The sequence below is a fragment of the Oncorhynchus mykiss genome, chromosome 11 (genome assembly GCF_057628025.1).
Source record: "Oncorhynchus mykiss isolate SJ-2025 chromosome 11, ASM5762802v1, whole genome shotgun sequence".
NCBI lineage: Eukaryota > Metazoa > Chordata > Actinopteri > Salmoniformes > Salmonidae > Oncorhynchus > Oncorhynchus mykiss.
In genome coordinates this window covers 33,228,722-33,242,873 of record NC_143032.1, presented here as the reverse complement: position 1 = coordinate 33,242,873, position 14,152 = coordinate 33,228,722, and the positions used below count along the sequence as shown (strand labels likewise).

Below are 14,152 nucleotides of genomic sequence, written 5' to 3'. Positions count from 1 at the left end.
ATACACCCAAAATATATTATAAAAAATGTATGCAAGACGCTTCAATATCATATCACCAAAATAATGTAAATCCAACTTAATATGTTGCTCAAAATGTAAGTATCTTTCATTAGGATAACTAAAGAGAGACAAAGGGATTGAACTCATTGGAAGTCTTTGGTTTAAATCTCTTTGCTTTTCCTCGTTTGCCACGTGACTGTTTTTCGAGGATTGTGGGTAATTCACAATTTCTTGACTTTACGATTCTTTCACAAATGTTGTATAAATGTTTGAAGAAAGAATATTACGCTTGTTGTGCTATGAGGTGTAATGGATCATGATGAACGGATATGAAAACCATCAGGCAAATTGACCTTCAATGAGGACAGCAGCCATACCCACATTCATGACTACAGTTTCAGTGGAAAATACAGTCCACAATTCCAGCAGATTACCTGCCAATTACTGCTGGTGGTTTGAACCCTGTGCTTGACATTGTCTGCCAAAACGGTATTTAATATCAAATTGAACACATGAAACAATGGTAAACATTAAGACACTTCAGATAATGGGATATACTTCTGCCCTAGACAGGATTCATAATGGTGTTTAGAAGAGTTAGAAGCACGTCAAACTCATTCCATGGAGGACTGAGTGTCTGTGGGTTTTTTGCTCCTCCCTCTGTGGGTTTTTGCTCCTCCCTCCTCTCACTAATTAGTAAAGAACTATCCTCACCTGGTTGTCTAGGGCTTAATTGAAAATAAATGACTAAAACCTGCAGACACTTGGCACTCCATGGAATGAGCTTGACACCCCGGCTTTATAGAGAGGAAACGAACGTCACCTTTAGAGAAGGCATCTAATTCTGCACTAAACAGGACTCGAAAAAACAAAAATAGTGTTTTCAACCTTTTCTTTTAGTGCTCCCAGTCCCTGGCATAATGTTGCACAACACTTGATTTCGCGGTGCTACCACTCACCATGTAATGTTTCAGAACATCTCAGGATGATGTGCATCAATACTCCAGCCAAGTCAAGTTTCCGTCTCCTTCAAGTTGGCTGAAGCTCAGTTGCCACTCGTTTTGGTGTTACAAAGCACTCCATTTAAACCGTGTGCTATCTATTTTACTGCAAAGGTTTTGCTTTATAAGAAGAGCGATCCTATTCTTAAATTGAAGGGTTTTTGTTCCATGAGAAAATCATGTGTTTCCAGCAAGGCTGAGGTTTCATTGAAAGTTCAACGTGAACTCTCTTCTTTTCCTTCCTTTGTCGACATCATTCTGTTCAACAGATACAATGGTTTCAAAATGCTGACTGAAATGTCTACGCAAACACTAACTTCAATGTACTATACTATACTACAGTTTCTAAAAAAGTTTAAAGAAGGGTTATTTTAAAGTTTACGCAAGCAAATATTTAATATGAAACAGATAGGACAGAAAACACGTTTTACAAACCTTAAACATCCGCAGACTGATATTTTTTTTTAAATAAAAATCTCTTCGAAATCATAGTGAACAGATTGATATTCCTTCGGTTGAAAGTGGTAATTTACCTTCAAAAATGTCTTTCATTAGAGTTTTATATAGGCCTTTCATCAATGAGTGGCAATTGAAGAAGCGGTTGCTAAAAACATGACGTGGATTAGGCCTACCTTGTCGTCTGGCTCAGAGTCTGCATCCTCCATTGGTTGCCCTGTAAAAATCCGAATCCGAAAACATTCACAAGATAAAATACAAATTCCCATTGTTTTCCACAAAACAGTGGACAATTAAACTTGCTAAAGTAAAGGCCTTACGGATAATAACCAAACAATCCAAAACTTTTTCACATAGGTTTTACTTTACTTTCACCCTGGTGATAAATGCAAGCGTACCTTTTATGTCTGTCTGTTGACTCTTGTGGACAGTCTACGTAAAATAAATGATACTGTATCTTAAACATCTGTTGACAATTTTTCCAGTGAGTTGGTTTTTAGCTACTGTTCGTTTGTTCGAATCACCACTTAGCAGGTGTCCACATCTTTCAAATTTTGGAAGGGGAAGGGACATTTGGCTCAAAGACTTGACTGGAACTTGCAGAGAGAGGGGAGTGGAGCAACCATCCTGCTTCAGCTCCTCGTTCTAGTCTCTCCCTCAGAACCAAATTGAATAGTTGGTGCGAGATTTTCATTCTGGATTGCCCTGCTAATCTGACCATGACTTGTGAAATATGTGCTGTGATATACACACCAAGACAGTCGTGAAGAGGGTACGACAAAACGTATTCCCCCTCCAGGAGACTGAAAACATTTGGCATGGGTCCTGAGATCCTCAAAAGGTTCTACTGCTGCAACATCGAGAGCATCCTGACGGGTTGCATCACTGCCTGGTACGGCAACTGCTCGGCCTCCGGCCGCAAGGCACGACAGAGGGTAGTGCGTACGGCCCAGTACATCACTGGGGCTAAACTGCCTGCCATCCAGGACCTCTACACCAGGCAGTGTCTGAAGACGGCCCTAAAAATTGTCAAAGACTCCAGCCACAGAACCAAATTTCACCCTAGTCATAGACTGTTCTCTCTGCTACCGCACGGCAAGCGGTACCGGAGTGCCAAGTCTAGGACCAAACAGCTTCTCAACCCCCGAGCCATAAGACTCTTGAACAGGTAATCAAATGGCTACCTGGACTATTAGCATTGTGACCCCCCCCCACCAACCCCTCTTTTACGCTGCTGCTACTCTCTGTTTATCATCTAGGCATAGTCACTTTAACTATACCAACATGTTGAATATTACCTCAATTAGCCTGACTAAACGGTGCCCCTGCACATTGACTCTGTACCGGTACCACCTGTATAGAGTCTCACTACTGTTATTTTCACTGTCATTTTACTGTTTTTTTTTCATTTATTTTTTACTTATCTAATACCTATTTTTTACTTAAAAATTGCACCGTTGGTTAGGCCTTGTAAGTAAGCATTTCACTGTAAGGTTGTTGTATTCGGCGCACGTGACAAATAAACTTTGATTTGATTTGATGTACACTGAGTGTACAAAGCATTAAGGACACCCTGGTCTTTCCATGACATAGGTGAATCCAGGTGAAAGCTATGATCCCTTATAGATGTCACTTGTTAAATCCACTTCAGTCAGTGTCGATGAAGGGGAGGCTTCTCAACATGTTAAAGGAGGATTTTTAAGCCTTACGACAGGGTGAATGGGTGAGACAAAAGATTTAAGTGCCTTTGAACAGGGTATGGTAGTAGGTGCCGGTTTTGTGTCAAGAACTGCAACGCTGCTGGGTTTTTCACGCTCAACCGTTTCCTGTGTGTCAAGAATAGTCTACCACCCAATGACATCTAAACAACTTGACACAACTGTGGGAAGCATTGGAGTCAACACGGGCCAGCATCCCTGTGGAATGCTTTTGACACCTTGTCGAGTCCATGCCACGATTAATTGAGTCTATTCTGAGGGCAAAGGGTGCGGTGCAACTCAATATTAGGAAAGTGTCCTTAATGTTTCCACACTCAGTGTATATTGCATATAAGTGAAGTGTGGTATGTCTTGTGATGTATTATTATAATGTATGTACCCCAGGAATGTTGGCAGAAAAGTGTGGGGCAAAAAAGTATTGATTAATTAATTAATTAATTAATTCATACCTTGAAGCCTTGCATCTTGCAACATGTCGTCTTGGTCCTCCTCATCCTGGTCCTTGGAAGGTAAGGGCTCTCTCTTCATCTGCCTGTCCCGTATGGGTGCCATGACCCTGGGCTTAGCTCTGGCCCCGGGCCCTTCCCCATCCACCACATGCAGGGCCTCAGAGATGATGTCTGCCAGCTGGTTCAGGTCTTTACCCATCAAACCGTCCATGTTCACTCTCTGCCTCCCCAGCTGGTTGACCACGTTCTGGATGAACCGTTCTGAGGGAGAGGGTAGAAAGGAGGAACACAGAGAAAGGTTAATGTGAGATCCACTATAACTGTCCAGTAGCTTTGATATTCACAGAAGCACGACTGCCTCGAAATGAATAAAATATCATACAATACATCTTTGAAATTCTCTTTTTTTTGTGAGTGTGGATCCACTACAAATTAATCTGAAGTCCACAGAAGCACACAAGACAGTGCAAACACAAATTATTGTGGAAAAAAGAAGACCTTACCATCCACTGTACTGAGCTGTTTGTTGGGCACCTGATGGTTGGAAGCAGCCTTGAAGAGAAGCCTGTCTATGTTGGGCCTTGGAGGTTTGGAGCCACTGCCACCAAGTCGTGTCTGGGATTCCACCTGATCACCAGAGCGTACAGGGCTGACATAGCTGACATAGTGGAGATTCCCCTTGGGTCCCACCACTGATCCCACCACTGCCCCTTGTAAAGGGCGGCTCTGGGTGTGTGCTGCCCCAGCCAGGTAGCGCTCCAGCTGGGCAGTCAACCCCTTGGCACTTCCCCTGGCACTCCCAGGCTCCTGGCTGGAGTAGGCTGTCTCCACTGGGGGTCTCCAGCTCCCCACGGCCCCCTTTGTGAAGACCTTACCCCCCTGGGGTGGTTCTGCAGACTGTAGACTAAAGAATGTAGACTTTCCCTTCTTGGGCTGGAAGTCTTCATTCTGTAACACAACCATGTTTATCAACTGCCCTTGGCAATTGCATATGGAAATTCTAAAGGAAATAGTGTCACTCAATAGCCATTTTGTTTATGTTTAGAACAGATTTTCAAAACACATCTCCCCCATCAAACAGAGCACCACTAGCTTCTCATAAACCAACCTAGAAACTACTGAATTAAAGCAGTCGATTCAAAAGAAATACAAGCATTAACGTAGATACATTGACACAATTAACACAAGGATAAGGTGTTAGACCCCTAGGCTCTGGAAATCAGTGTGTATGCAATCTTCCTACTTTGTGTTGTTCTGTCCCCAGAGATAATGTGATTCTCCCTAGCTTGGTAGTATTGGGAGACCCTAATGGCATTAACCCAGCAGGATGGGCCTCCGCCTTTCATGCTAACCAAGTTTGTCATGCTCTATCCCACAATGCAACAAAGAACCCCACCTCGTTTTGAAGGAGGGTCCTGAACTCCTCAACTCTGGACACCATCATCGCTACGGTAATACGTGAATGGGAAGTAGCCAGGCAGCTTTTGGGTTGGCTGGGTTGTGGGGCAACCCCTGGGGTTCTGCCATGAATATGGTGATGAGATGATATATATATATATATATATATATATATATATAGTCAAGAAGTGATGGGACCCCCTTTCTAAATGGACATCATACATTCTCAGCAGGATTGTAAAGAGGAGAAACAGGAAATGAAAGCAGTGCAGAGACAACATAGCTAACTTCTGCCAAGATGGTTTCTTCCTCTTACTCATTAGGACAGAAAGAAGATGAAAACATGGGGCCCCAAAAAAGAACATGGACCCCCTGGTTTACCAAGGCCGGGGCCTCTCTCTCCATGGTCCCCTATAGCTACGAAACACAGGTGGTTTGGAACCATTCCCCTCCCATGGAATGGCTTCTCTATAGGGACATTACCTTGGTGAGGGGGCTCTCTCGCTGGGGCCCCTGGCGAGCAGTGCCAACAGACTGGGGAAGGAGACCAAGCTCTTGCAGGTACTTCTGGAAGCCAAGCTCTCCCTTTCCAGTCTTGAGCTTCCTGGCTCCACCATAGAGTGTCAGAGAGGCAGAAGGGGGTTCCGGCCTTCGGATAGGAACCTTGCGTATCTTGGAAAGCTCTCTGGAGATCACCTGCTGGGTGGTAGCATCCTGCCATGTCAACCCTAGAGAGATGGAGTCGAGTGAATTGATGTTAAACCATGGTCATATTCATTAGTGCACACATAGCAAAACATTTTGCAATGGTAAAACGAAAATGAGTGTTTCCTATTGGACAAGTCCCTCCTCGTTTCTGTCTGTTTTCTTCCATTTTGCGTCTAGTGTATACAACCCAAGTTACCACTCTGTTTGTACAAGAATACCAACGTACATTCTCCCGTGTTGATCCACAGCAAATTAAAAGAGAGTGCTAAATCAACACTGTAGAGTCTGTGGACCCATAGACACACCGGAACAGTGTTAAATTAACACTCTGCTTAGTGTAAAGCCTTATTCAAATATTTCACAGAGTGCCTTGCCTTTCGAGTAAATTGTAGAGTTACCACCCATGACATCATGGACTTCACCAAGTGAGATCCTAAACGAATATGTTTTCATAATTTATGCAATTTTATAACACAATATCATATGGATTTCATAAGGTGTCACTTTCTGACACCTTTAGTTATTTTGTTATGTCTTTGTTTTTAGTATGGTCAGCGCGTGAGTTGGTTGGGTTGTCTATGTTAGTTTTTCTATGATTTGCTATTTCTGTGTTTGGCCTGGTATGGTTCTCAATCAGAGGCAACTGTCAATCATTGTCCCTGATTGAGAACCATATTTAGGTAGCCTGTTTTCTATTGTGTTTCGTGGGTGATTGTTTACTGTTTTCTGTTGTGTGTCTGCACCAGCCAGAACTGTTTTCGGTTGTCGGTTTATTGTTTTTGTTCTGTGTTCAAGTTCTTTATTAAAAGATATGGACACATACCACGCTGCACCTTGGTCCTCACCTTCTTCCACCAACAACGGCCGTTACATAAGGCCTTATTTTGAGGGCCTAGTTTAACCTTAATACAAGTGCAGGAAACTCATACACGTCACTTTGAACTAAAACTCATGCCCATCATTATCATTTTTCCCAGCATGCTCTATTGCAGGTAGATTTTTAGAATTGTTGTTACAATATCTATGTTTGTGCATGTACACTGATTGATTGATTCATTACTTGAGTCCCAAGGAGATGGTTTGTAGGTGGTTAGTAGATGGTTTGTAGACGTCAACATTTCAACTAAATATTCACTGACCCTAACTCTAGCCCAAACCTTATCCTAACCTTAACTCTTACCCTTATTTTAAACATAACCGTAACATTAGCAAGCATTTGCTTATCAACAGATTGTTGATAGTATGACCCTCTGTAGATCATCTATATGGAACTAACCAAATAAAGTGTGACCCTAGCATCGTACAGTTTGATGTTCAAGGTTGGCCTTGTGTGCCTCATTATAAAAGTAAACACTAAAACAATTATATTGGAAAACATTGAGAACCTGAGACAGCAACAAAACCTAGGGTCATGCAATCAGTGAACACTGTAGCGTGGAGTTATCTGGCGGTGGCCTCTCTTGAATTCCGATTGCAGTGAACCTGAGGAAAAGCGATACATGGCACCCTCGCAGCAAGTCAACAAGCCCTGTGAGAATGTCACACTGCAGCCAAATGCAACGCCAACATCTCCACTAATTGCCAACACATACTCAGAATGCAAGACTCCCGGGCAGGGGCACAACATAGCGCTGCCAAGGCCAGATGGAGCTACCCGGGCAAGAAGAGACCCAAAACAACATGGCCGCCTGGCCTCATTCCCAAAGAGCCGACAGGGACGGCTGCATTCCACTGCAGAAAAGCCCACAAAAATACCCCTGATAATATAACAATGCAGTGCAGTGTCGATCTGCATGGATCAGACATGGAACGCAGTTTTACTGTTATTCTAATAGCATTGACAAAGTTAAAGGACAATAACACAACTTTTCAACCTCATATTCATTATCTGGAGCACAATACCAGTGTCTAGGTATGTGAAAACGGAGCATTTCTATGACCTGTGGTTAAAACAGATAAGAAGAATGGTCCGGGGAAAAAGACGCTTCTCTGTGATTTTCAAAACCTGCAAAGCATTTCTAGCCAGAGAGAGGGTGTTTTCTTGCTCCCAACATTACCACGAATCTGATAGTGTTTGAAAATCACTGTTTTTAAAATGTTTTCACTTTTGATGTCGCCAGGTAGAACTTAACTTTATGTTTTCCTACACAACGTCGAAATGCGCTGTTTTCACATACAGTATAAAGACAATGGTCTGTGTTGTAGATAACAAAAATGAGAGTGGAAAGTGGTGGACTTGCCCTTTAAGTTAATGAAAAGACTCGTTATTGGAATGTATGGGTCTTATCCATAGACCATAGAATCCATGATATTTCGCAAGTATTTCAGATATTCTCTCCTACAAAGTTAGCCTTTGTAGAGGTCCTATTTCTGAGAGGCAAAGAGACTAATGGAATTTGTGAATGATGGACAGGTAGAGGAGAGCAATAGGCTAGCAACCAGCCAGGACAGGAATGTTTAACCAAAAGTGTCTACATACAATATGACTTCATTAGCCTGGCCTGTCATCCATAACACGACTGGTATGTTATAATGCTCATCTCTATTCATGACCACTAGATGAGGTTTTGGAACAATGTCGATCTGCCACTGATGTATCGCATGATACCCCTGACTAGACCGTAGAGCGTATAGTGTCGAGGGTTGTGGAAAGTAATCCGACCGTCAGCCCCATCACAACACATAAAAATCTAATCAAATTGTATTTATCACAGTGAAATGTTTACTTACAAGCTCTTTCCCAATGATGCAGAGTTAAATAAGAAAATAATAGAAACACAAAGGAAAAATAAAACACACAGGAATGAAGCTATATACAAGGAGAACCATAACCATTGCAATGTGCAGGGATATGTGGTGATCAAGGTAGATGTGTACGTATAGGCAGGGGTGAAGTGACTAGTCAACAGGATATAGAATACTAAAAGTCAAAAGAAGTATCTGCTGTGTGTGTGTGCCTGTGTGCATCTGTGTGTGTGTATTTTGGGTGTATGTGAGTGCATGTGTGTGTCAGTGTAAGTGTATGGATAGAGAACTGTGAGTGTGCATATAGCCAGTGAGGGTGGAGTCACTAGAGATAGTCTGGATAGCCAAGACCTGATGCTCCTGATGCTCCGGTACTACTTACCTGGCACAGAGAACAGACAATGGCATATGTGGCTGAGGTCTTTGGCAATAGCCTGGGTTTTCCTTAGACACCGCCTGGTGTTACGGTGCTTCTCCCTCTTTTTCCCCTGCCCCGCTACAAAGTTTCTCCCTGCAGGCAGTCATTGAGTCCGAGGTGCTAAAGGAACTCCTTGAACTTAACCCCCAAAAAACATCTTGGTCAGATGGTTTAGACCCTTTCTTCTTTAAGGTTGCTGCCAGTATCATCACTAAGCCTGTCTCTCCTTTCTCGGGAGGTTCCCATTGCTTGGAAGGCAGCCACGGTTCGTCCTTTAAATAAAGGGGGAGATAAAGCTGATCCTAACTATTATAGGCCTATTTCTATTTCGCCCTGTTTATCAAAAGTGTTGAAAAACTTAAATAATCAATAATAGTCAATAATCAACTGACTGGCTTTCTTGATGTCTATAGTATCCTCTTGGGTATGCAATCTGGTTTCCGTTCAGGTTATGGATGTATCACTGCAACCTTAAAGGTCCTCGATGATGTCACCATTGTACTTGATTCTAAGCAAGTTGCGCTGCTATTTCTATTGACTTGGCCAAAGCTTTTGATATGGTAGACCATTCCATTCTTGTGGGCTGGCTAAGGAGTATTGGTGTTTCTGAGGGGTCTTTGGCTGGTTTGCTAACTACCTCTCTCAAAGAGTGCAGTGTATAAAGTCAGAAAATCTGCTGTCTCAGCCACTGACTGTCACCAAGGGAGTACCCCAAGGCTCGATCCTAGGCCCCACACTCTTCTCAATTTACATCAACAACATAGCTCAGGCAGTAGGAAGCTCTCTCATCCATGTATATGCTGATGATACAGTCTTATACTCAGCTGGCCTCTCCCCGGAGTTTGTGTTAAATGCTCTACAACAAAGTTTTCTTAGTGTCCAACAAGCTTTCTTTACCCTTAACCTTGTTCTGTACACCTCCAAAACAAAGGTCATGTGGTTTGGTAAGAAGAATGCCCCTCCTCCCACAAGTGTTATTACTACCTCAGAGTTTAGAGCTTGAGGTCTCCTCATACAAGTACTTGGGAGTGTAGCTAGACAGCACACTGTCTTTCTCTCAGCACATATCAAAGCTGCAGGCTAAAGTTAAATCTAGACTTGGTTTCCTCTATTGTAATTGCTCCTCTCCTTTTTCACCCCAGCTGCCAAACTAAGCCAATGCTCCTTATGGGACACATCATTGCCATCTATACTCCTCTGTAAACTGGTCACCTGTTTCAAGACCCACTGGTTGATGTTTATTTATAAAACCCTCTTAGGCCTCACTCCCCCCTATCTGAGATATCTACTGCAGCCCTCGTCCTCCACAAACACTCGTTCTGCCAGTCACATTCTGTTAAAGGTCCCCAAAGCACACACATCCCTGGGTCGCTTGTCTTTTCAGTTCGCTGCAGCTAGCGACTGGAACAAGCTGCAACAAACACTCAAACTGGACAGTTTTATCTCAATCTCTTCATTCAAAGACTCAATCATGGACACTTGCTGGCAGTTGTGGCTGCTTTGTGTGATGTATTGCTGTCTCTACCTTCTTTCCTTTTGTGCTGTTGTCTGTGCACAATAATGTTTGTTCCATGTTTTGTGCTGCTACCATGTTGTGTTGCTACCATGTTGTTGTTATGTTGTGTTGCAACCATGCTGTGTTGCAACCATGCTGTGTTGTCATGTGTTGCTGCCTTGCTATGTTGTTATCTTAGGTCTCTCTTTATGTAGTGTTGTGTTGCCTCTCTTGTTGTGATGTGTGTTTTGTCCTATATTTATATTGTATTTATTTTTTATTGTTAATCCCAGGCCCCTGTTCCCCAGGAGGCCGTTTGCCTTTTGGTAGGCCGTCATTGTAAATAAGAATTTGTTCTTAACCGACTTGCCTAGTTAAATAAAGGTTAAACAAAATACAATAAATAAAAAGGTCCTGGATGGCAGGGAGCTCGGCCCGAGTGATGTACTGGGCCGTCTGCAACACACACTCTGTAGAGCTTTGCATACATTTTTGGTTTTCTAAATTAATTGTTGTTTTGTTGTTGTTTGAATCCCAGATTGCCCCTTCAAATCTCAGTGGCAACAGCTGTGGTATTAAAAAACAGAAGTAAAGAAGTGTGATAGATTATTAAAAAAGGTGTCCATCAACTGATGGTCAATTAATAATTCAACAAGTTTCAAACAAATTAATTGAGATGATAAGAGTTGAATAGAATAAAACAAATGTGCCAGAAAGTTAATAAAAATGTGTCCACTTCGATCATCTTTTACGGCGTCTTATTTGATTTAATGTGCCACAACGAGACACCTTTATTTTACCACAGTTATGTTCCATATAGATTTTTTATTTTTGCTATAATGTTTGTACACAGAAAATGATCCTGTGTTAATTCAACACAGAATGTTAACACAATACCCTATGTTCAGTATTTCATAAGGTCTTATTTTAAGGTCTAGTTTTACCCTACAGTGGTCTGGCACTCAAACACATTACTATGAACCAAAACCACACCCATTAGTATAATATTTCCTTGCACACTATATTGCAGGTAAGATTTTTTGAATTGTTTGTTTCAATACCTATGTTTGTGCATTGATTGATTCATCTTATGCTGTGCAAACATAAATGACATACATGTTTAATCCAACATGTTACTTGGATTTATTGCACCCATTACTGAAATGGTTTTTCTAGTTTAGATGTCTTCCCAACCTTGGCCATCATTCTTAATGCAGATTGCAGGTGATTAAAACTACAAAATGACTGATAACCCCACTCCACCTAAATTCAAATTACACAGCACTTTACAAGTCAGAACAATGTGACTACAGGCCTGATACAGCCTGTAAACAATGAATTTCCAGCCACTGCATTATTCTAGGACAATTTAGTTAAGATGCTAAAAGAGTACGACAATGGCTTGCTACCTTGAAGTCACAGAAAGACAACACATGATTATATTTTTTATATCACCTTTATTTAACCAAGTATACATTTAGCATCATGATGGCTATGCTTCTTGTAAGTGATTATGATATACCTCTTCCATAGACCACTTAAACTAATAAAACACTTCCTCTCAAGGGTGGCCAAAAATAACTACCTGAAAACCACGACCCCCCCCCCCCCCCAAACTAAAGCCATGCCTCTAATATAATTTCCCAGTATGCATTGTCTTTTCAAGTTACTACCCATGACTGTATTTGTTAGTGACAGAGACATGCTTGTTCGATTCATCCATGTTAAGTGCCTTCCCCAACTGTGTTTTTTAGGTGAATGTTATCATTGAACGCTTAACAAATGTCACATCTCACAAGTCTTTATTATGAAGCTGGGTGTAACCTATGGTGATTCTCTGCTTTCAACTTTGTGGCAACAGTTTGGGGAAAGCCCTTTGCGGTTCTGACATGACAATGATCCCATGCACAAAGCTAAAGTCATATAGAAATGGTTTGTTGAGATTGGTGTGGAAGAACTTGACTGGCCTGAATAGAGCCCTGACCTTAACTCCATCGAACACCTTAGGGATGAATTGGAACACAGACTGCGAGCCAGGCCTAATTGCCCAACATCAGTGCCCGACCTCACTAATGTTCTTGGGGCTGAACGAAATCAAGTGCCCGCAGTAATGTTTCAACATCTAGTGGATAGTGTGCAAAGCTGTCATCAAGGTGGCTACTTTGAAAAATCTCAAATATAAAACACATTTTGATTTGTTGAACACTTTTTTTGGTTACTACAGTACATGATTCCATATGTATGTATTATTTCATAGTTTTGATGTCTTCACTATTAATCTACAATGTAGCAAATAGTAAAAATAAAGTAAACCCTGGAATGAGTAGGTGCCCACCTATTGACTGGTACTACATATATATATATACACACGTACGCACATATATACACTGCTCAAAAAAATAAAAGGAACACTTAAACAACACAATGTAACTCCAAGTCAATCACACTACTGTGAAATCAAACTGTCCACTTAGGAAGCAACACTGATTGACAAAAAATTTCACATGCTGTTGTGCAAATGGAATAGACAACAGGTGGAAATTATAGGCAATTAGCAAGACACCCCCAATAAAGGAGTAGTTCTGCGGGTGATAACCACAGACCACTTCTCAGTTCCTATGCTTCCTGGCTGATGTTTTGGTCACTGTTGAATGCTGGCAGTGCTTTCACTCTAGTGGTAGCATGAGACGGAGTCTACAACCCACACAAGTTGCTCAGGTAGTGCAGCTCATCCAGGATGGCACATCAATGCGAGCTGTGGCAAGAAGGTTTGCTGTGTCTGTCAGCGTAGTGTCCAGAGCATGGAGGCGCTACCAGGAGACAGGCCAGTACATCAGGAGACGTGTAGGAGGCCGTAGGAGGGCAACAACCCAGCAGCCACACACACTACTGAGCCTCATTTTGAGGACATTACATCAAAGTTGGATCAGCCTGTAGTGTGGTTTTCCACTTTAATTTTGAGTGTGATCCAAATCCAGACCTCCATGGGTTGATAAATTAGATTTTTGTGTGATTTTGTTGTCAGCACATTCAACTATGTAAAGAAAAAAGTATTTAATGAGAATATTTCATTAATTCAGATCTTGAATGTGTTATTTTAGTGTTCCCTTTATTTTTTTGAGCAGTGTATATTTACAAATATACACAGTGTATATTTACAAATATACACAGACCACCACCCCTTGTCTTACCGGAGGCGGCTCTTCTATCTGGCCAATACAGCGTAAAACCCACCAGCTGTATTTTATTTATGTTGTCGATCAGCCACGACTCGCTGAAACATAAGATATTACAGTTTTTAATGTCCCATTGGTAGTATATACGTGAGCATAGTTTGTCTATTTTGTTATCCAATGATTGTACGTTGGCTAACAGGACTTATAGGAAAGGCAGATTACCCACTCGCCGTCGGATCCTTACAAGGCACTCCAACCTACGTCCCCGATATCTCTGTCTCCTGCGAATGATGGGGATGAAGGCCTCATTGGGTGTCTGAAGTAAATCCTTCGCATCCGACTCATTCATGAATAAATCTTCTTCCAGTATGAGGTGAGTGATTGCTGTTCAGGCATGAGAGGCAGCCCCCAAATTATTTTAGGGGGAGGCACACGGGGAGATTGGCGGAGTCAGGCGAGAAACCTGTGCCAACTCCTCGTGCTTACCGGAAGAAGCGTGGTACTGGTCAGACACCGTGTTATGCGATGAAGCGCACAATGTCGCCAGTGCGCTCTCATAGCCTGGAGGGCTATCCTGCGCCGGCTCTG

General features: G+C 42.1%; 1 protein-coding gene across 1 annotated transcript in view; it reads right to left on the bottom strand.

Moving 5' to 3' along the window:
- The window catches only part of LOC110535589 (receptor-type tyrosine-protein phosphatase N2), a 295,931-nt gene that overhangs the window by 178,422 nt on the left and 103,357 nt on the right, over positions 1-14,152 (bottom strand). Inside the window, exons 4-7 of the mRNA XM_021620665.3 lie at positions 5,506-5,750; positions 4,128-4,572; positions 3,625-3,885; positions 1,634-1,674 (exon numbers count right to left, since the gene is read on the bottom strand). Coding sequence (XP_021476340.2) covers positions 1,634-1,674; positions 3,625-3,885; positions 4,128-4,572; positions 5,506-5,750 — 992 coding nt within the window. The remainder of the gene's footprint in view (positions 1-1,633; positions 1,675-3,624; positions 3,886-4,127; positions 4,573-5,505; positions 5,751-14,152) is intronic.